At 46.1% G+C, this 24087-nt stretch overlaps 1 protein-coding gene and 1 long non-coding RNA gene across 2 annotated transcripts in view; both read left to right on the top strand.

The window, feature by feature from the left end:
* The window catches only part of USP14 (ubiquitin specific peptidase 14), a 119337-nt gene that overhangs the window by 20342 nt on the left and 74908 nt on the right, over positions 1-24087 (top strand). Inside the window, exons 2-3 of the mRNA XM_069731167.1 lie at positions 444-589; positions 1352-1384. Of these exons, the coding sequence (XP_069587268.1) occupies positions 444-589; positions 1352-1384 (179 nt within the window). The remainder of the gene's footprint in view (positions 1-443; positions 590-1351; positions 1385-24087) is intronic.
* Positions 2435-4203, top strand: LOC138642739 (uncharacterized). The gene is made up of 2 exons (XR_011314090.1): positions 2435-2831; positions 2967-4203. It is a non-coding gene; the product is annotated as an uncharacterized lncRNA (long non-coding RNA).

Below are 24087 nucleotides of genomic sequence, written 5' to 3'. Positions count from 1 at the left end.
TCGCTGTCACACATAACGATTTCGTTAACGATATCGTTGCTACGTCACAAAAAGCAACGTTATGTGTGACGGTACCTTTAGACTGTACCCGGTGGTAAGTGAGGTTTGTCTGTACCCATGAGGTGGTGCTGCGGAGGGAGTAGTAATCATCCTAACAATGGCTCCTTATATCCTTCTGTGTGCGCTGTGACCTCATCCAGCCTTGTAATCATGCAATGGAAGTCCCATTGTGTTTTCCTCCATGTACATTTCTGTATTCTGGGTATAAAGCAGATTATCAAAAGCGCAGGGTAAGCAAGAGCTGTTACGTTTGGCCTCCAGTCAGATCCCAGGTTATATATTCCAGGTGGTCTCTACTCCCCCTATTTATTAGTTTCAGTTCCCTCAGATCTTTGCCTGTTTGTTTTTACAAAGCATTAAATTGTGCTATTTTCTGCCACCAGTTAACGTGAAGTGGGGGAAGGAAAAGTTTGATAATGTGGAGCTGAACACTGACGAGCCTCCGATGGTTTTCAAGGCCCAGCTGTTTGCACTGACAGGAGTGCAGCCGGACAGGCAGAAAGTCATGGTGAAAGGCGGAACATTAAAGGTATGAGCTTTACAAGGTGCTCTGGTTCTACTCTGCGGCTCTCAGCTTCCCATCTTTGGCTTATCCCAAGCTTGGCTGCATTCACCTCAATGGTAAAGTGCAGGAACATCACATGCATCCATATGTATGGCAGCGCCGCACTGCGTGCTGAAGCACAGCAGCCCCATTTAATACCATAAGGCCACGGTCACCCAGTCAGTATTTGGTCAGTATTTTACCTCAGTATTTGTAAGACAAAGCCAGGAGTGGGTGATAAATCCAGAAGTGGTGACGTGTTTCTATTATACTTTTCCTCTCTTGGTTTTGGCTTACACATACTGAGGTAAATTACTGTCAAATTCTGAATGTGTGAACGTAGCCTAAAAGACACAGTACCATTTTATTCTGCTCATTAAACCATCACTTGCAAATCCTGGAATAAGACTTTATTGAAATAAAGCTTAATAATATCATGTTGCTCAGCTTTTTTATGCACTTACTGCAGATCTGCTTTCATGTGTCCGCTTGCAGTCAGTGAATAGAAACATTCCTGCTTACCTTCATGGAGGACAGATTTCTATATATCTTTTAAAGGCTAAAAACATGCAGTATAAGATTTTTCATTCACAAACAACAAGCAGACATATTGTATATCTGGTAGCCGAAGCACGCAGTTGATTACACGTTGTCCCCATTGCTCCTGCTAATATCTGATGTCCTTTTGGTATACAGCCAGGAGCTGACATTATATTGTTAATCCATCTAGTTTTTTCTTTTCTTTAGGATGATGATTGGGGTAATCTCAAGATAAAAACTGTAAGTCGTTTCTTCATGTTCTGATGAAATCAGTTTACATTAGTCTATTTTGCATGCAATGGGCTGGAGTTTGTGTATGACAGCTAGAAGCTGCTGAAAATATAGTAAAATCCTCCTTTTGTAAATTGACTGTCCACGCTCCTGACTAGGCAGGTGACATGACGGTATATTAAACTGCCTCCGCTCAATTCCTCTGCACCTCGTCTGTCATTGTCCGGCTTCAGAGGTGGGCGAGCACATGCCACGGACTGACCTCACCAGTTATGCCCATCTTCTTCACTTAGATATTCCTGTGTTTTTAAAGGGAACCTGTCAGCAGTTTTGGCCGATATAAGATACGGCCACTGCCTTTCAGGGCTTATATACAGCATGCTATGATGCTGTAGATAAGTCCCCGGTTTGACCTGAAAGATAAGAAAAATAAGTTGTTTTTTTCATCCTGGATCCTGATTCTTTCTCTTGAATATACATTGGTACTAGTGGCATCTAAGAAATGAAAACCCTTTTTTTTTTTTTTTTTTTTTTTTTTTTCCCTTGCTTTTGTAATTTTTTTTATTGATCAATTAGCAAAATGAATGAACAAAATAGAAATCTAAATGAAATCTTTAGTGTGACTGCATATACCTTCAATACAGCTTCAATTCTAGGTACACTGGCACAAAGTCAGATTTTGTAAAAATTAGTCAGTTGTGTGAGTAATCAAATATACCAAATAGGTATATTTTTCACATGTTTATCAAAGCAGAGTCAGTTGAAACAGCAGTGTAGGAGGCTTAGGCTAGTTTCACATTTGCGTTCGAATCCGCAGCATTTCATCCGCAAGTGCAGGAAAAACGTAGAGAAACGCGTACAAACGCAGCGTTTTTTTAGACGCATGCGGGAACGCATGCAGTTAATAAAACGCTGCGTTTTCACGCTTTTCCGTGCGTTTTGTCATGTGTTTGCGTTTTTTGTGCGCATGGTGGAAAATTTTACAGGAGAAAAATCTAGATAACCAGACCCTGCCAATGGGACTACAAAGGGCGTGTATTATGGGATATCTATATATAGACCCTAGGACTGCTGAAATCAACAGTGTGCTACTGTATCCTGTGTCATGATGGATCTTCGCATGGAAAGCTTTTTTTTTCAACCTGGATTTAAGCATCAAGCTGTTTCTTGCCTCTGCCTTTGCTTGGGAGCAACACAGAAATCGCGAAAGATGGAGAAGGACACGGCGTAGGCGTTTTTGGCGACACCCCATTATCGAACTACGTGAGAGCCGTGGAGCCTATCACACGCTGTATGGCGAGCTTAATGCCAACCTGGACAAATTCCCGGAATATACAAGGATGTCGCAAGACTCTTTCCGGGATTTGCTTGCTCGTGCCCAAGGAACCATACGGAGACAGGACACCCAGCTCCGTAGAGCGATTCCACCAGAGGAACGTCTGCTGATTACATTAAGGTACGTAACAATTCTAAACAAATGCCAGTCCTAATTTTGGTTGTTCTGACATGTATTCTTTGTATTTTCCTTTATGTCTTTAGCAGAACAACACCATAAGTAGAATTGATTGTTAATTTTTTTATTTTATTACAGATTTCTGGCAACCAGAGAGAGTTTATCATTTCTCCACTTCCAATACCGGCTTGGAATTTCTACCCTGTCAGGAATAGTTGCGGACACCTGCCAGGCTTTGTGGAATGTTCTCCGGGATGAGTTTATACCCCTACCCACCGCGGACATGTGGATTGAAATTGCTGAAAATTTCTGGAGTCTGTGTGATTTCCCTAACTGTTTGGGAGCGGTGGATGGAAAGCACATCCGCATTATCAAACCAGCCAGGACAGGATCGGAGTACTTCAACTATAAAAAATAATTTTCTGTTGTGCTCATGGCAATAGCAGATGCGGACTGTCACTTCATCGGCTTGGACATTGGAGCTTTTGGCCGTGTCAACGATTCCCAGACTTTCAAGAACTCGGATATGGGGCGCCGTGTGTATGGCAAAAATTTTAAGTTGCCACGACCTCTCCCCAACACTCAAGGCCCACCGATGCCATTTGTTATGGTTGGGGATGAGGCTTTTCAGATGTGTGAGCCATATTCCAGTCGGGACTTGAACCACACTAAAAGGATCTTTAACTACAGACTGACCAGGGCCCGAAGAACAGTAGAGTGTACCTTTGGGAATCTAGTCTCAAAATGGCGCATTCCCTAGGGCAGCACGGTGGCGCAGTGGTTAGCACAGCAGCCTTGCAGCGCTGGGGTCCTGGGTTCTAATCCCACCCAGGACAACATCTGCAAAGAGTTTGTATGTTCTCTCCGTGTTTGCGTGGGTTTCCCCCGGGCACTCCGGTTTCCTCCCACATTCCAAAGACATACTGATTGGGCTCACAATCTAGAATTCCTATCGGGGACAGTGATGATAATGTGTGCAAAGCGCTGCGGAATATGTTAGCGCTATATAAAAATAAAGATTATTATTATTATTCCCTGCAACAGCCATTAATCCAAAAATGGAGACAGTCGATGAGGTGGTGAAAGCCTGTGTGGTTCTCCACAATTACATAATGGCTAAGGAGCAACCCAACATTGAACTGGATGAACCAGTTGGAAACCCATTGCCAGATTATCAGCATCACCCGCTGCGGTCAACTGCTCAAGTTGGCCTCATGCGGGACCAATTTGCTGCCTTTTTTGATTCAGATATTGGACGTGTGTCATGGCAGGACAATGTTGTGTTAATGTCCTGTTGGGATTTGGTCTGTACTAGTTATTTTTTAAAATGTTCCTAATATTTGTTGTTAATAAACTTTATTTTTTGGTATCTTGACCATGTCTCCTATGTATTTTCTCTACAAACCAAGGCTGCCGTCACACTAGCAGTATTTGGTCAGTATTTTACATCAGTATTTGTAAGCCAAAACCAGGAGTGAGTGAAAAATGCAGTGGTGCATATGTTTCTATTATACTTTTCCTCTAATTGTTCCACTCCTGGTTTTGGCTTACAAATACTGATGTAAAATACTGACCAAATACTGGTAGTGTGATGGCAGCCTTAGGTTGTTAGTGGTAAGGTTGTTGACGTCATTGCGTCCTGATTCTGTTCTGCAGTATCTATTGGATGCAGACTGAAGAGATGATGGCTGTTTAATACAAAACAGATCTATACTCATCAAGTCAGGTGTCAGAAATAGTGAATTCATGCACATATAACAGCCTCATGAATTCACTATTTCTGACACATGTCCAGGTGAGCATAGATATGCCTTGTATGACCGCCATCGTCCCTTCACTTTTTGTGAAATAGATGACGTACACAGAAGAGAAAATGGAGGTTATACAAGGCAGTTCTCTACTCACCAGGTCAGGTGTCCTAACTAATTAGTTTTTGGACACATGACCTGTTGAGTATAGTTCTGCATTGTATTGCCGCCATTTTCTCTTCAGTCTGCAACACTAGTCACAGACTAAGCAGAAGGAAGAGATTATGGAGAAAATACAAGTATAAATTTTTTGGCTCATCTCTATACTAAAGACACACAAAGCTGCAGTGTTGTACTTGCTAACTGCTTGAGCTATCATGTGGCCAAAAAATAAAGTGTGCGGCGCAGTGTTTTATTTGGCGCACGGTGTGTTGCCGGCGGCGAAATACACAATTAACCAAACATTTTTGGGGGCAAAAAACATTATTATTTATTTTAACAAAAATAAATAATTAACTGCGCCTGCTTGGGGTAGAGTGCTGGAAACGGGGGGGTAGGGGGGAAAGTAGCTGTGAAACTTGACTAACTGTGGACGACGCAGGGGTGGCAGGAGAAGGGGGATAAAGTTACTGGGGTCTGGAAGATCGGGGATGGGTCTCAACGCATGAGAGGGCTGAGACACACTGGAAGGGTGAGACAAACCTGACATTAGACACATTAAGAGGTGAGGGGGGAGGAATAGAAATAGTCTGCCTTTTTTTTGTTCCCTTTATGGGATCGGCACTGCGGTCTGGGGAGCCTCGGCGGGCTCATTTCTTGCGGCCTGGTCATAGTGGCCGAACTGTCAGTGTCTTTGTCCTGCTGCTGCATGGTTGCGGTAGCAGGTTGGAAGGCCATGCCAGGGTCATGCTGCATCGTGGTGGCGGAGCGGAAGGCCATGCCAGGGTCCTGCTGCTGCATGGTGGTGTCAGTAGAGGAGGTCCAAGCAGGAGCAGCAGTTGTCATGGTGGTGGCGGTGGGCTGTCCTACAGCACTCTTCATGGTGGTGGTGCTGTAGTGGTGTCCGGCAGTGCTTGGAATGGAGGTGGCCATGCAGCGGTATGCAGCAGAGGTCGCATTGAGGTCAAGCGTGACAGTGTAGTCACAGGTGGATATGCTGCCACTGTCTGCTGAAAATACCGACTCTGCTGCATAGCCTGCACGTAAGCAGCGTTGCAGGCCTGCATGACACTAAGCTGGAGATCAGGAGTAAGGTGTTCCGACATACCCTGTTGAATTTGGTTAAAAAACGATGTGCTGGCCTCTGGAGGTCGGCTTTTACTTGGTCAAGGCTTTTGGTGACCTCCTGGATACGTGTGTTCATATGGCTAATGGCAGTATCCAGTCGGTCACCCAAAGCCTTTAGTCCATTGTGAAAAACCGAGCTCAAGTGCAAAAACTCGGGCATGAGTGACCTGTCTGATGCTCTCTGCCGCTGCCGGGAGGAGCCCCAAAAAAGGGGCAGAGGACTGGGAAAGGGGAACACCTGATGGACCAGCTTCCTGGTCTCCAGTTAGTGTGGCAGGCCCACTTGCTGCAGCACTGCTGGATGGCTGGGAACGGGTCCGTGGCTGTCTGATGAAGGACCGCTCCAGAACCTGGGTCAACAGTACTGCTCCATGTGCTGTGAAAAAAGGGGAAAAAAACTTAATACCAAAAACATAAATAAAGCCAACTCCTGTTGAATAGACACAAACCGATTATGGCAATACAACACAACCTAATACACCGGAAAAATAGTTACGTTCTCTGGGCATGGACCGGTCTTAAAAATGCCAGAATGCGGTGGTATTTATACTTTCGGATCCTTGCTCCAGAACCACTGGGAACACGGCTCTCTTGACGCAGGTCCTTGTTGAAGCGGTCCTTCATCGAACGCCAACGTGTTTTGACTTTGAACACTGTTGAAAAAACAAAAAATAATGGTTAGACCATGGACTTTTGGCCGTGCTCACACAACTGTGTGTGATGAGAGAAACTCCTGAGAGTTTGTCATCACACACAGTTGTGTGAGCACGGCCAATGTCTCTGCTGCTTCACACCGCATTGCAATACTTACAAAATGCATTTCGGACCCGAGTCAGGGCGTTGGCCCAGCCATCCCACATCGCTTTGGCCACCTCATTCCATTGCCGCCAGATTGTCACGTTGTCCGAGTGCTATGGAACCCAGGTGTCCCACAACGGGACTCGCTCATGGACCAGGGAGATGAGGATATCGTTGTCAATGAGGTCCTCATCCCTTTCTGGAACCTAAAAAATAAATGAAGACACTAATGTTGGATACATTAACATAAGGAAAAGAAAGAAAACAGAGGCTGAGAAATGGCATAAATAATGAAAGTCAAGATAAAAAAGGAGTCCAGAAGAAAAATGTAAAGAAAGAGGAAAGTAAAGATGGGAAGATTCAAGAATACTAAAGTGAGGATACAGTAAACAGTCAGCCAGGTATACTTACACGCTGCCGCCTTGCCACCCGATCGTGACCCCGCTGCTCCTGCTCACCCTCTGCCGCAGTAGAAGTGCTCTAAAAAAAGGAAAATAAATTGTCACATGTGTAGATGTGACAGTGAATACTTACCAATCTGAGGAGTTGAGTACTCACTTCACTGACATGTTCGGCTTGAGAAGGCTAAAGTTGGTCAGATTAAATATTGATTTGATTTACATTTGTTTTCTTCATTTTGTGAATTATAATAACTACTAGCACTTCTATTATTGAAAGCAATCACACTTTGCAGCAGTTTTTCCACTAAAATGTTTGCAAAGTACCGTACTTTATATTAAGAAGTCTTGCAATTTTCACACGAATACTAAACTCACACCTTGTTTCTTATAGCTGACTTTTCAGCAGTCTCATTATGACAGGTAACACCTCTATGTATACTTATTGGCATAGGATCCGCTGTTCACAATAGGGGTTAGTCGATTTTCAGCTTTTCCCCCTCACTTCACTCATAAAAATTAAACATTTCAGTACAACTCAATAGTATCACACTCAGTGTAATACTGACCATGTCCATGCTGCTTCTGAAAAAAGAAAAAACGCAGGAAGTACAAGTCACATAATAGTCCTATTGGCAGTGTGATAATTGCAAAAAAAAAGTTTTCTTTATTTAACCCCCTAAGCCCCAAAGGTGGTTTGCACTTTAATGAGAGGGCCAATTTTTACAATTCTGACCACTGTCCCTTTATGAGGTTATAACTCTTAAACGCTTCAACGGATTCTGACATTGTTTTCTCGGGACATATTGTACTTCATGATAGTGGTAAAATTTGTTCGATAAGACTTGCGTTTATTTGTGAAAAAACAAAGTATTAGATGATTTTCAGAAAATTTAAGTTGAAAATTAGTTTTTTCTCCATCGCCTCATTGGGGGACACAGACCGTGGGTGTATGCTGCTGCCAATAAGAGGCTGACACTAAGTGATACAAAAAAAGTTAGCTCCTCCCCTGCAGTATACACCCTCCTGCTGGCTCTCAGCTAACCAGTTCTTGCTTAGTGTCTGTAGGAGGCACATGGGTCTGTTTCAGACCCCAACGTTTTTATTTTATTGTTTGCTTTTCTGTAAATTTTTATTTTTTAATTAACGGAGTGAAGGGGCGACGGTTCCTTTCAAGGTTCCGATCTCCCCCGAACCATCAACAGGCGAGCACGGCGAGTATACCTCCCCGTACCCTTTCCTGCGACGTGGGAAGCCATGCCTGAGCTCACTTCAGGGGCGACTGTTCCTTTCATGGTCCCGATCTCCCCACACCAGCAGCAGGCGACCACATGGAGTGTCGCCTCCATGTATCCTCTCCTGGAGCCAGGCCTAATGCCGGACAACTGACCCTGTCCACCCGGACTGAGCTCCGTGGCTGTACAGAGGCCCCTCTCTATGGCGTCCGAGCAGCCCCCACTGTCCCACCACTGTGAAAGCGGATGGCACAAGGAGGCGGACGGTTCCTCTCCACCTCCCTAACAAACGGATGATGGATTGAGGCTTATCCCTGCACCGTCCACGCTGCACAGAACAGCGCTGAAACCCACATCCGCGGCGGCTCCATGCCGGGACGCGCACCAATGGTGAGTGGATCCATCTTCAGTGGGATATGCACATGCTGACAGGCAGCCTCAGCCACTTCCCTGTGGCCCACCTCTCTGAGGTAACGCTCTGAATGGCTGCAAAAATTTAGTCCCCGGCTTCGACCGATTTGTAGGCCGCATCCTGGAAGTCTTGCCTGGAACGACCCACTGGTGACGTCCGCCGGCTACAGAAATTTAGGCCCCGGCTTAGGCCTATTCAACATCGTGTCTGTGGCTCCGCTCCCCAAATTGGCGCTTCTCGCTCTCTGCGAGATTTTATCAACTCTGCAGCTCCCGGTGGCCATCTTGGTCCACCCGGCCAGCTCACACTGGGGTGACAGTATTTTTTTTTTTTTCTGGTCTTAAAGGTGCACGACCAGTATTATCTCGTCTTAAAGGTGCACGACCAGTATTATCTGATCTTAAAGGTGCACGACCAGTATTCTCTGGTCTTAAAGGTGCACGACCAGTATTCTCTGGTCTTAAAGGTGCACGACCAGTATTCTCTGGTCTTAAAGGTGCACGACCAGTATTCTCTGGTCTTAAAGGTGCACGACCAGTATTCTCTGGTCTTAAAGGTGCACGACCAGTATTCTCTGGTCTTAAAGGTGCACGACCAGTATTCTCTGGTCTTAAAGGTGCACGACCAGTATTCTCTGGTCTTAAAGGTGCACGACCAGTATTCTCTGGTCTTAAAGGCGCACGGCCAGTATTCTCTGGTCTTAAAGGCGCATGGCCAGTATTCCCCGGTCTTAAAGGCGCATGACCAATATTCTCTGTTCTTAAAGGCGCATGACCAGTATTCCCTGGTCTTAAAGGCGTATGACCAGTATTTCCTGGTCTTAAAGGCGCTTGATCAGTCCGAGGAGTCCTCCGCTGCCGACCCCAGCTATATCCTCTAGTTCCCCTCAGTGGACTTCTTCACTGACCAATCCATGGTTCTCTGACCAAGAAATTGAATCCCTCTGTGTACCCTCTGTGTTTGGAGTGCTCGCAGGACCAATATACAGGGTCCCTATCCTACATGGGAGCCGTCGGCTAGCAGGGGCCGCAAGTATTCTAGAAACGTGCAGGCATCTAGAAACATACAGGTATCTAGAAAACGGAAGTTTTTCGTTTCCTGCTCCCTCACCAATGATTTGATGACAACAAGGCTCTGAATATGGATTGGATATTGCCAGAGCTTCAGAGACTAAATTCCCTCGAGAGCATTTGCCATTCAATTCGGATAAGCGATTCACTGGACAGAAGCCTCTACGTGGGATGCCATGCCTGGCCTGTTTTTTAAGGGCGACGGGTCCTTTAAAGGGCACCGATCTCCCCACACCATCAACAGACGAGCACACGGAGTGTCGTCTCCATGTTTCCTCTTCTGCATCCAGGCCTAATGCCAGACAACCTGTCCTGTCCACCTGGAGACCTGTACTCTGTGGACATATAGAGGCACCCTTTTTGGCGTACGAGCTCTCCCCTCTGCATCACCACTATTTAGTGGATGATGCAAGAAGGCGGACAATTCCTCTCCACTTCCCTGTTAAGAGGTTGATGGATCGAGGGTTCCTAATTTTTATCTCTGCACCGTGAAAAGAGGAGATGGCAAGAGACTATGACCTGCTGGATGCAGCCGCACATTCTGCCATGGGGCAGATTAACCGGGTAGAATCTCCTGTGTTATACCTACCAGTATCCCTACCTGATGGGTCATCAATTAAAAATACCACGGACTGTCAGATAGCAAATCTGGTTCGTTCCGTCTTGCGGCTTCGGGTCCAGCGCTCTATCCTCCCTAGCGGCCGCATGGATTGCTAGAGCAATGGTCTCCTGGCTGGAGACCTTAACTACCCTGATTCACACCAGCAACAACTGGCCAATCAAATCCTTTGAGCGGGAGACTGACAAAGGATTGTATAAGGATTGTCCAGCACAGTCTAGATCTAAGGGATCTTGGTTCCAAACAGGGGAACGAAAAGTAAGATCGACCCTGGACCTCAAACTTCGAACAACCTTTGACATGGTCCTCCTTCTTTGGATGGAGTTCCTCCGCTCAGCCATTACTTCAACAGAAAAAGGTGCAGTTTCCGGCATCCATCGACATTCGGGTTGCTTGCCCTCTGCAAAAATTCCTTCGCCTTTCCATTCGTCAGCAGCATTTTCAAGTCACAACCTTGTCCTTCGGCCTTGCTTCCGCACCCAGAGTGTTTTCACGGGTCATGGTAGATGTCATGTTTCTCTTGCACTCTAGAGGCGTGCTCGTCCTGCCCGGTTTGGTCTGTCTAGCCGCCCTTCCAGGACTACGCTGAGTCGTCTATCTCTTGCGATACCTTCTCTCCTGGGCTGGCAGCTACACTTAGACAAGTTCTCCTCATTTCCAGCCCAGCAGATATCCTTTTTGAGGATGATCCTGCACACTTCTAGAAGGATGGTAATTCTTCCTCGAGACAAGGTCATGGCCCTTCAACAGGGAGCTCGCGCAAGGAGAGTTCTGAGGACTTGATTACTCACCCCCTCATTTCATTCGATTTGCTAAGAGAGTTCTGAGGAAAAATGGTGACGACAATGGAAGCGGTTTCCTTCGCTCCGCTCGTTTTCAGCAAGTCAAACAGACTTTCAGACAATAGTCTCTGTGCTCCTTCTTCATCCAGGGCCTTTCTCCCGGTTCAATGGTTATTAGTAACTACCAATGCCAGTCTTCTTCTCCCCATCATTGTTCTGGAGATCCGAACGGTAGTTTTACAGCAGGTCCACTGCCTTCTGGCGGGTCTCCCTATCCGAATTCAATTGGATAATGCCACGGCGGTGCCTTACGTCAGTCATCTAGCAGGTACCCACGGTCAGGCGCCCTAACCGAGGTACCTCACTTTCTCTTATGGGCCGAAGTCTATTATTCAGTGATCTCGGCAGTATATATCCCAGAAGTAGAACTCTGAACGGCAAACAAATTCAGCCGTCAGGGTTCCGCCTCAAGTCAGTGGGAACTTCACCCCGAAGTCTTCCATCAGATCTGTCCTTACTGGAGCTCTCCAGTTGTAGGTGGGATGACATCCAGACTGAAGGCCAATGTGCTCGAGTTCGTGATTCGGCCTCGAGATCCAAGAGCCATCGCTCTCCATGCTCTGGTTCTGCCGTGGTACCAGTTTCCATAACTCCCCTTCCACTGCTTCCGAAAGCCTTTCGGAAGCAGAAAGGGGCCCCAGTGATCCTCAGAGATCCGCACTGACCACGTCCGTTTTTTTGTTTGCGGAGCTAGTATCTTCTCGCTTTATCGCAGCACAACTGCAAGTAGGGACTTTCTCACAGGGAGTTTTCACACGTAGTTCTTCCCTATCGCATACCGTTAGATCATTGGGACCTTATTATTCCTAGGAGCCTTACAGTAGGCTCCTTTTTCATCCGGGCAGACTTTACTATCAGGGAAAGTCGTCCCGTTCTCCACTGCGATATTCTCACTCTGACGAGTCTTCGGAGCTAGCTTCTCTGCTCTTTCAGATTTTTTTCCCTTATTACCTTCGAGGCAAGGTTGTCCTCAGGCCATCTCCATCCCTTGTTACCAAGGTGGGACTGTATTACCACTGTTATGAGGGCTTAGTTCTTCCCTCATCTCTTTTGGCTCCAGTCCACAAAATGGAATAAGATCCCCCATATTCTGGACGAAGTGAGTGCTCTGAGTAGGTATGTCTTGACAACGGCGTCCTTCTGAAGGTTGGACGTTTTATTTGGGCTTCCTGACGGTAGAGGAAGGCTTCCTGACATTTTCAGGAAGGGTTTAGCCGTTTCATCGACCATGATAACATGGTGAATTCTTTTCACCATCCAGGAGTCCTTCCGTGCTAGATGTCAGCGTATCTCCCTGTCTATCAAGTGTCCTAGGCACCAGGCGTCTGCAAGGCACGCCTGCAAGCTTGCGGATTCGTCCAGTCCGCATGCATTCTTGGAGCACTATAATTCCCACACTTCCACAGATGTGAGTCTGGGCAGGCAGACTCTGCAGGCCGCGGTGGCGCACTTGTAAGTAGCGGTTACACAGGGCCTGATCTATTGTTGTCCCCACCCAGGGACTGCTTTGGGACGTCCCACGGTCTGTGTCCCCCAATGAGGCGATGGAGAAATAGGGATTTTTGTGTACTCACCGTAAAATCCTTTTCTCCGAGCCATTCATTGGGGGACACAGCTCCCACCCTGTTATTAGCTTATGCTTGTTTTTTTAGAATATGACATGCTATACGCTCATATATTGTTATTGATCTCCTACTGCTTTTGCACCGAACTGGTTAGCTGAGAGCCAGCAGGGGGGTGTATACTGCAGGGGAGGAGCTAACTTTTTTTGTATCACTTAGTGTCAGCCTCTTTTTGGCAGCAGCATACACCCACGGTCTGTGTCCCCCAATGAATGGCTCGGAGAAAAGGATTTTACGGTGAGTACACAAAAATCCCTATATCAGTCTCAAGTTATTTCAGTGACCATCGTGGGATTTTCTTACTTTAAATGAAGGGTACCAACAATTTTGTCCATGTGTACATAAGTATATACACCTTTGTTTATACTTCTGGGCAGCACGGTGGCGCAGTGGTTAGCACTGCAGCCTTGCAGCGCTGGGGTCCTGGGTTCTAATCCCACCCAGGACAACATCTGCAAAGAGTTTGTATGTTCTCTCTGTGTTTGCGTGGGTTTCCTCCGGTTACTCCGGTTTCCTCCCACATTCCAAAGACATATACTGATAGGGATTCTAGATTGTGAACCCCATCGGGGACAGTGATAATGTGTGCAAAACTGTAAAGCGCTGCGGGATATGTTAGCGCTATATAAAAATAAAGATTATTATTATAAAATGGAAATTTGGTGAAAATTTAGAAAATTTTGCAGTTTTCCAACTTTGAATTTTTATGCCCTTAAATCACAGAGATATGTCACACAAAATACTTAATAAGTAACATTTCCCACATGTCTACTTTACACCAGCACAATTTTGGAACCAAATTTTTTTTTGTTAGGGAGTTATAAGGGTTAAAATTTGACCAGCAAGTTCTCATTTTTACAACACCATTTTTTTAGGGACCACATCTCATTTGAAGTCATTTTGAGGGGTCTATATGATAGAAAATACACAAGTGTGACACCATTCTAAAAACTGCACCCCTCAAGGTGCTCAAAACCACATTCAAGAAGTTTATTAACCCTTCAGGTGTTTCACAGGAATTTTCGGAATGTTTAAATAAAAATGAACATTTAACTTTTTTTCACACACAATTTACTTCAGTTCCAATTTGATTTATTTTACTAAGGGTAACAGGAGAAAATGGACCCCAAAGTTGTTGTACAATTTGTCCTGAGTACACCGATACCCCATATGTGGGGGTAAACCACTGTTTGGGCGCATGGCAGAGCTTGGAAGGGAAGGAGCGCCGTTTGACTTTTCAATGCAAAATTGACTGGAATTGAGATGGGATGCCATGTTGAGTTTGGAGATCTCCTGATGTGCCTAAACATTGAAACCCCCCCCCCCCCATACGTGACACCATTTTGGAAAGTAGACCCCCTAAAGAACTTACCTAGATGTGTGTTGAGCACTTTGACCCACCAAGTGCTTCACAGAAGTTTATAATGCAGAGCCGTAAAAATAAAAAATATTTTTTCACAAAAATGATTTTTCACCCCCAATTTTTATTTTCCCAAGGGTAAGAGAAGAAATTGGACCCCAAACGTTGTGCAATTTGTCCTGAGTACGCTGATACCCCATATGTGGGGGTACACCACTGTTTGGGCGCATGGCAGAGCTCGGAAGGGAAGGAGCGCCGTTCGACTTTCAGTGCAAAATTGACAGGAATTGAGATGGGACGCCATGTTGCGTTTAGAGAGCCGCTGATGTGCCTAAACATTGAAACCCCCCACAAGTGACACCATTTTGGGAAGTAGACCCCCTAAGGAACTTATCTAGATGTGTTGTGAGAGCTTTGAACCCCCAAGTGTTTCACTACAGTTTATAACGCAGAGCCGTGAAAATAAAATCATTTTTTCCCACAAAAAGTTTTTTAGCCCCCAAATTTTTATTTTCCCAAGGGTATCAAGAGAAATTGGACCCCAGAAGCTGTTGTCCAATTTGTCCTGAGTACGCTGATACCCCATATGTTGGGGTAAACCCCTGTTTGGGCGCATGGGAGAGCTCGGAAGGGAAGGAGCACTGTTTTACTTTTTCAATGCAGAATTGGCTGGAATTGAGATGGGACGCCATGTCGCGTTTGGAGAGCCCCTGATGTGCCTAAACAGTGGAAACCCCCAATTCTATCTGAAACCCAAACACACCCCTAACCCTAATCCCAACAGTAACCCTAACCACACCTCTAACCCAGACACACCCCTAACCCTAATCCCAACCCTATTCCCAACCGTAAATGTAATCCGAACCCTAACTTTAGTCCCAACGCTAACCCTAACTTTAACCCCAACCCTAACTGTAGCCTTAACCCTAATGGGAAAATTAAAATACATTTTTTAAATTTTATTATTTTTCCCTAACCAAGGGGGTGATGAAGGGAGGTTTGATTTACTTTTATAGCGGGTTTTTTAGTGAATTTTTATGATTGGCAGCAGTCACAGACTAAGACGCTTTTTATTGCAAAAAATAGTTTTTGCGTTTCCACTTTTTGAGAGCTATAATTCTTCCATATTTTGGTCCACAGAGTCATGTGAGGTCTTGTTTTTTACGGGATAAGTTGACGTTTTTATTGGTATCATTTTCGGGCACGTGACATTTTTTAATCGCTTTTTATTCTGATTTTTGTGAGGTAGAATGACCAAAAACCAGCTATTCATGAATTTCTTTTTTGGGGGAGGCGTTTATACCATTCCACGTTTGGTAAAATTGATAAAGCCGTCTTATTCTTCTTCGGGTCAGTACGATTACAGCGATACCTCATTTATATCATTTTTCATGTTTTGCCGCTTTTATTCGATAAAAACTTATTTTATAGAAAAAATAATTAATTTTGCACCGCTTTATTCTGAGGACTATAACTTTTTTATTTTTTCGCTGATGATGCTGTATAGTGGCTCGTTTTTTGCAGGACAAGATGACGTTTTCAGCGGTACCATGGTCATTTATATCTGTCTTTATGATTGCGTGTTATTCCACTTTTTGTTCGGCGGTATGATAATAAAGCGTTGTTTTTTTGCACTGTTTTATTTTTTTACCGTGTTCACTGAAGGGGTTACCGTATATACTAGAGTATAAGCCGACCCCTCTCCCCCCTTATTTTGCCACAAAAAACTGGGAAAACTTAATGACTCGAGTATAAGCCTAGGGTGGGAAATGCATCAGCTACCGGTAAATGTCAAAAGTAAAAATAGATACCAATAAAAGTAAAATTAATTGAGACATCAGTAGGTTAAGCGTTTTTGAATGTCCATATTGAATCAGGAGCCCCATATAATGCTCCATAAAGTTTGATGGCCCCATAAGATGCTCCATAATAAAATATGCCCCATATAATCCTGCATGAAGGTTAATAATGGCCCCATAAGATGCTCCATACAGACACTTGCCCCATATAATGCTGCACAAATGTTATGGCCCCATACAGACACTTGCCCCATATAGTGCTGCACAAACGTTATGGCCCCATACAGTCACTTGTCCCATATAGTACTGCACAAACGTTGATTATGGCCCCATACAGAGACTCTGCACAAACGTTATGGCCCCATAGATGCTCCATACAGACACTTGCCCCATATAGTACTGCACAAACGTTGATTATGGCCCCATACAGAGACTCTGCACAAACGTTATGGCCCCATAAGATGCCCCATACAGACACTTGCCCCATTTGCTGTTGCTGCGATTAAAAAATAAATAAATAAAAATCACATACTCCCCTCTCTGTCGCTCAGGCCCCCGGCACTTTCAATATTCACCTGCTCCCTGTTCCGGCGCCGCACCATTTTCAGCGTCTTCTGCACTGACGTTCAGGCAGAGGGCGCGCACTAACCACGTCACCGCGCCCTCTGACCTGAGCGTCACTGCAGAAGATGCTGAAGACGGAGCGGCGCCGGAACGATGAGCAGGTGAATATCGCACAGCGCTCCCCTCCCCGTTATACCCACCTGCTCCTGGTGCGGTCCCTGCTTCCCCGACGCCGCAGCTTCTTCCTGTACTGAGCGGTCACCGTTACCGCTCATTACAGTAATGAATATGCGGGTTGTTGAGCCGCATATTCATTACTGTTATGAGCGGTACCATGTGACCGCTCACTACAGGAACAAGCTGGGGCGCCAGGGACCTGCAAAGATCGCGCCAGAAGCAGGTGAGTATAATTAGACAGCCCCTGCTCCCCCTCCCCTGCCGACCCCTGGGTATGACTCCGGGTATAAGCCGAGAGGGGGACTTTCAGCCCAAAAAAGTGGGCTGAAAATCTCGGCTTATACTCGAGTATATACGGTAACTAGCAGGACAGTTTTATAGGTGGGGTCGTTATGGACGCGGCGATCCTAAATGTGTACTTTTATTACTTTTTTTCTCTAGTAACCCCCCACGACAGCACACCTGGAGGATGTTACCCCTTTCCTAATAGGGACAGGAAATGACAAGGTTAAATAACCCCTCCCTCATCCTCCCCTCAGTGTTCTTTCCTGTCCCTACTAGGGATGAAGAGGTCATCCCAGGTGCACTGTGCCGGCAGCAGTCACCGGGGGGAATAGAGTTAACTAGCCGGACAGCGGGGATCAGACTTACGTCCATTCCCTGTCGCTGCTCCCGTCTCCTCCGACTCTTCACAGCCGCCATTCCGCGCCTGCGGGTAAGGTCTGGGGCGTTCTTCGGCTGGAGGCCTCTCGGAGCTCTCCAGCCCTTCTCCTCCTCCGCACCGCGCGCGCGTGTGTGGGTACTTCCGGTCTGAAGCCGGCGGCCGGATATGACGTCAGACGCCGGCCGGCTTCTCTGAATCAGGAAGTTCCTCGTGCGTTCCAGCCAGGAACGCTAGGCAGATAGCATGGAAGACGTCGGCGTTCTCCCCCCACGTACTTCCGGACACCGGAGGAGGAGGTCCTCATCCAGGAGGACAGGTGCTGCGTCCGGTCGCCTATATATTCAGGCCCTGGACAGGAAGACATCGCAGGTAGGACCACTGTGTGGTGAAGACTATGGAGATGTCTGCTTCCTCGCGCTCTGCACCTGCAGAACACAGCACCATCCCGGCCCCAGTGAGTAGTCTGGCCCCAGGTGTCCATTCCCTGATGTGGGTTGTAGTCTTATGATTCCTTCTCCCCTTCCTTTTTAGGGGGACAAGGAACCCACATCAGGAAGCAAAACAAAAACGACCCGCAAATGCGCAGTTTGTATGAAGAAGCTGTCCTCTTCATACAAGAAATCATTGTGCAAAGAATGCACAGACAAAATTATCAGCGAGGAACAGCAATCCCTGATAGAGGAGATTAAAACCTTAATCCAGCAGGAGATTAAAACATCTCTGGCCACTCTTTCCCAGCCTACACCATCTCCTAGTGCCCCTCCTGAGGCTAAGAAAAGAAAACTTAATCCACAGGAGGAAGAGCAGGAGGACTCTCAGGGAGAGACGTCGGACGAACCCCCAGAGGAGGGTGAATTATCCCTGGACTCTGAAACTGTCCAGCAAGAGAGATACTACTTCTCTTCATCTGATATAGAAGAACTCCTTACGGCTGTAAGGAAAACTATGGAGGTTGAGGAAGAGAAGACGGCCCAGTCAGTGCAAGAAGAGATGTTTGGAGGTCTTCGTTCTAGGAAGCGTCAGGTGTTTCCTATTCACCAAAACATCCGAGATTTAGTTCTGGACGAGTGGGAATCCCCAGAAAAGAAGCTGACTACTCCAGCGGAAATTAAAGACAGATTTCCTGTGGATGCCGAGACAGCGTCATGCTGGTCAGAAGTCCCAAAAGTGGACGTCCAGATTGCCAGAGTAGCCAAAAAGACCACGCTACCATTCGAGGATGCCTCCCAACTGAGAGACCCTCTAGAACAGAGGTCCCCAACTCCAGTCCTCAAGGCCCACCAACATGTCATGTTTTCAGGATTTTCTTAGTTTTGCCCAGGTAATAATTGCATCACCTGTGCAATGCAAAGGAAATCCTGAAAACATGACCTGTTGGTGGGCCTTGAGGACTGGAGTTGGGGACCTCTGCTCTAGAACGTAAGATGGACGGACTACTAAGGAAGTCGTGGGAAACGTCAGCATCTTTACTGAACATCAATTCAGTATCCACTTGCGTGGCTAGATCGATGCATCGCTGGCTGGGGCAGCTAGAGGAGCACTTGTCCTCAGGTACTCCGAGAGAAGATATTCTGGCCTCCTTGCCTATCTTCTTGAAAGCAACAGGCTTTTTAGCAGATGCTTCCGCAGAATCCGTGAGAGTGACGGCGAGATCATCCGCACTGTCAAACTCGGTAAGGCGTGCACTCTGGCTAAGATCCTGGTCTGGGGATATGACTTCCAAGATGAGGCTGTGTTCTATTCCTTTTAAAGGAAAGTATATGTTTGGACCAGCCTTGGATGATCTTTTGGAGAAGGCTTCAGACAAGAAAAAGACCTTACCAGAACCTAGAAACCCTAGGAAAAGACCCTTCCGCGCTCAGCAGGAACATACTCCTCAATACAGAGGAAAGGGTAAGACAGGTCGCTGGAGCTATCCGAAAGGAGGGAAAGACAGGAATCTTTTTCTTTCACAACCCCAAAACCAGAGAAAGCAATGACGCCGTCATAGTGGGGGGTCGGATTTCGAACTTCCTCCCGGTCTGGCAAGAGATCGGGGTGGATCAGTGGACCTTAAGATTGGTCAAAGAGGGGATGAAAATAGAGTTTACATCATACCCCCAAAAAAGAATGAAAACTACAACGTTATCAACACCGAAGCTACAGTCCACCCTGATAACTGGGATAGAAGATCTCTTAATCAAAAATGTGATCTCCACAGTCCCAAAAGACGAAAGAAACAAGGGCCATTATTCCAGCCTATTTCTGATAAGGAAACCAAACGGAACCCATCGGATGATAATCAATCTGAAACCGCTGAATCAATATGTAACCTACAGAAGATTCAGAATGGAGTCCATCAGATTGACAGTACCCTTAATAGGGCAAGACTTCGTCATGGCAACCATCGACTTACAGGACGCATATTATCACGTCCCAGTCCATCCAACCTATCGGAAACTTCTAAGGTTTGCAGTCACCAGAGGAGAAGTTATAGACCACTTCCAGTTCAATGTCCTCCCATTCGGACTATCATCAGCTCCAAGGATCTTTACAAAGGTCATGTCCGAGGTGATGGCATACATCAGAAGTCGGCGGATATGCATAATCCCATACCTCGACGACCTCTTGGTAGTGGCTCCCACTGTTCCAATTCTTCAGGAACATCTTCAAACAACAGTCCAGATCCTGTCATCCCTGGGTTGGGTGATAAACCCCAAAAAATCGGATATGGTTCCGTCCACAACGAAGATCTTCTTAGGGGTCTTATTAGACTCCCACAGACAAACATCTTTCTTGCCCGAACAAAAACGGTCCCTGCTTACATCAAGGATAAGAACATTGCGGGACAAGAAGAGAGTATCTCTAAGATGGGCCATGTCGGTTCCAGGTACCATGACATCTTGCATCCAGATGGTGGCATGGGCTCAAGCCCACACCAGGATACTTCAGACACATATTCTGTCAAGCTGGGACGGATCCCCAGGTTCTCTAGACAAAAAGATCCGGATACCACCGCATGTAAAGTCCTCATTAACATGGTGGCTACAAAAAGAGAACTTAATAAGAGGAGTTCCCTGGTTGCAGGTCCCAAGCAGTGACCATAACAGTAGATGCCAGTGGAAAAGGTTGGGGAGCTACGGTAGACCAGCACATATTCCAGGGATTCTGGTCAGCCGAAATAGCACAACAATCCTCGAATTTCAAAGAGCTAAAAGCAGTAGAAGAAGTTCTCAAAGCGGCAGTAACTCTTGTACAAAATTCCCACTTAAAAATATACTCAGACAACATGACAACAGTTGCCCACCTTCGCCACCAGGGAAGTACAAGACACGAAGATCTAAAAAGAATATCAGCAAGAATATTTTCATGGGCCGAAGAACATGTTCTCTCCATATCCGCCCTACACATAAAAGGGGAGATAAACGTACAAGCCGACTTCCTGAGCAGAACAGAGGTCCATCCAGGAGAATGGAGCCTAAACCCAGAAGTCTTTCAGATACTAGTCAAAAGATGGGGACAGCCAGAAGTGGACTTGTTCGCGAACAGTCAGAACGCAAAGGTAGACCAGTTCTTCTCGCTAGATCCGATGAATCCGGGGTTAGCTGTGGACGCATTGGTCCAGCCATGGACATTCTCGCTAGCATACGCTTTCCCGCCATTGCCGGTCCTACCAAAAGTCCTGCAGAAAATAAGGGCAGAAAAACTCAAGGTGATCCTAGTGGCTCCACTTTGGCCCAAAAGAGGTTGGTTTGGGACCCTCATCAGTCTAAAGATAGATGGGCCAATAGCACTTCCACCGGTCAAAGACCTTCTCTACCAGGGGCCAATACTGCATCCAGATCCCGAGAGGCTACACCTAAATGCCTGGCTTCTGAATTCTCAATTCTGAGAACTAGAGGACTATCAAAGAGGGTAATTGAAACATTACAAAAAAGTCGCAAAACGGTTACTAATTCTATTTACCAAAAGATCTGGAAGACGTTCATCACATGGTGTGCTCCTGAGCAACCTAACCCAGATAAACCAAACCTAGCCAAGATCCTGGATTTTCTACAAGATGGGCTGGAGAAGGGTCTCAGACCCAGCACCCTCAAGGTACAAGTGGCAGCCTTGAGCTCTTATTTTGACCAGTCTTTAGCCAACCATAGATGGGTAAGAAGATTCATGACGGCGGCATCCCGCATATCTCCAAGACCCATAAATATAGTTCCATCCTGGGACCTGAATATAGTCCTTAAAGGACTTACACTGCCACCATTTGAACCCTTATCTTCCATAACCATGGATAAACTCGCTTGGAAAACCACCTTCCTGGTAGCTATAACAGCCAGAAGAGTGGGTGAACTACAAGCCCTGTCAATCAATGAGCCCTACATGAAGATTCTTCAGGACAGGCTTATCCTACGATTAGACCCATCCTTTCTCCCAAAGGTCGTCTCTGATTTCCACAAATCGCAGGAGATAATTCTTCCATCATTCTATCAAGAACCAAAGAATGAGGAAGAGGAACATTTCCATACTTTGGATGTTCGAAGAATGGTACTCTATTATCTTCATGCATCAGAAAAGATTAGAAAAGATCAAAATCTGTTTATTCATCTTCTCGGCCAGAATAAGGGGAAGAAGACTTCCAGATCCACAATTGCAAATTGGATCAAAAGAGCAATCGTGGAGGCTTATCAAATTCAAGGCCTCCCACCACCATGAAAGCTCACAGCCCATTCTACTAGAGCAACAACTGTCTCCTGGGCCGAGAAAGCCAGTGCTTCCATCGAGCAAATATGCAGAGCGGCTACATGGTCCTCGGTCCATACGTTCTCCAAACATTACAGGCTTGACCTGTCATGTCAAAAGAAGACTTAGCCTTTGGAGAAAAAGTCCTTAGTGCTGTAGTCCCTCCCTGAAAATGACTCTTGGGTACTGCTCCAGGTGTGCTGTCGTGGGGGGTTACTAGAGAAAATAGAATTATTCTTACCGTTAATTCGGTTTCTAGTAACCCACCACGACAGCAGGAGTAATCCCTCCCTTTGCTTAATATACGTTCTGAAAAGAATAAATATAATTTGAAGCATTCATTCTCCTGTGGTCCTTTATAATAACACTGAGGGGAGGATGAGGGAGGGGTTATTTAACCTCTTGTCATTTCCTGTCCCTATTAGGAAAGGGGTAACATCCTCCAGGTGTGCTGTCGTGGTGGGTTACTAGAAACCGAATTAACGGTAAGAATAATTCTATTTTTTTATTATTTACAGAAATGTATTTATGGGAACAATATTTATTTTTTCTTTATTTAGGATTTTTTTTAATTTTTTAATTTTTTTTTTTTTTTACACTTTACAACATTTCCCCGGGAGGGGCATCATGTTAGTCAGATCGCTGATCTGACACTTTGGACAGCACTGTGTCAGATCAGCGATCTGACATACAGGGCTGCAGGCTTACCAGCTCTTGCTCTGAGCATGCGCTGGTAAGCCACCTCCCTCAGGACCCGGATGCAGCCCCGTGGCCATTTTGGATCCGGTTACTGCACGGAGAAGAAAGTAGGAGACCCTCGGAGCAACGCGATCGCATTGCGTTGCTCCAAGGGACTCAGGGAAGCACGCAGGGAGCCCCCTCCCTGCACGATGCTTCCTTATGCCCCCGGAACGCTGCGATCATGTTTGATCGCAGTGTGCCGGGGATGGTCCGTGACCGCTCCTAGCACATGGTGCCAGATGTCAGCTGCGATAGTCAGCTGACACCCAGCCGCGATCGGCTGCGCAACCCCCCCGCCCCCGTGAAAGCGGCTGATCGCGCTGGACGTACTATCCCGTCACTGGGAATTAAGTCCCAGGTCACCTCGACGGGATAGTACGTCCAATGGGATTAAGGGGTTAAAACAAGATTGTGATATGAAATAAAAAATACAAATTTGGAGAAGTTATAAAAAAAAAACACAAAAAAAACTTGCTATGTAAATTGGGTTTTTATTTTGAGATGGCACATTCCCTTGAAGGCATATTTTCCAGCAGTAGAAAATGTGAACATTTAAAAAAAAAAAAAATTACTATTATTATTATTTATATATCACTATTGATTCCATGGTGCTGTACATGAGAAGGGGTTGCATACAAATTACAGGTATCACTTATGGTAAATAAACTAACAATGACAGACTGATACAGAGGGGCGAGGATCCTGCTCTTGCAGGCTTACATTATACAGGATAGTGGGGAAGGAGACAATAGGTTGGGGGGGTTGCAGGAGCTCCGGTGTTGGTTAGGTGGTAGCTCCAGTAGTGGTGAGGAGGCAGCGGGGTCATTGCAGGCTGTAAGCTTTCTTGAAGAGGTGGGTTTTCAGGTTCCGTCTGAAGGATCCAAATTTGGTTGATAGTCAAATGTTTTGGGGCACAGGATTCCAGAGGATGGGGGATATTCGGGAGAGGTCTTGGAGGCGGTTGGGTGAGGAGCGAATAAGTGTGGAGAAGAGAAGGTCTTGGGGGGACCGGAGATTATGTGAGGGAAGATATCAGGAGATTAGTTCAGAGATATGTGTCGGGGTCGTCACGACAATACCCTTCCTTCACCAGTCATTCCAAATCAGAATAAGAGCAGTGGTACCGGGGTGAAGAATGAGTCAGACAAAAGCTGGTTCAAACTCAGTGCCTGCTCGTGCTTCCACACGTAGTGGGAACGTCACAGCA

The sequence above is a fragment of the Ranitomeya imitator genome, chromosome 6 (assembly GCF_032444005.1).
Source record: "Ranitomeya imitator isolate aRanImi1 chromosome 6, aRanImi1.pri, whole genome shotgun sequence".
Taxonomy (NCBI): Eukaryota; Metazoa; Chordata; class Amphibia; order Anura; family Dendrobatidae; genus Ranitomeya; species Ranitomeya imitator.
This window is presented reverse-complemented; position numbering and strand designations above follow the sequence as displayed.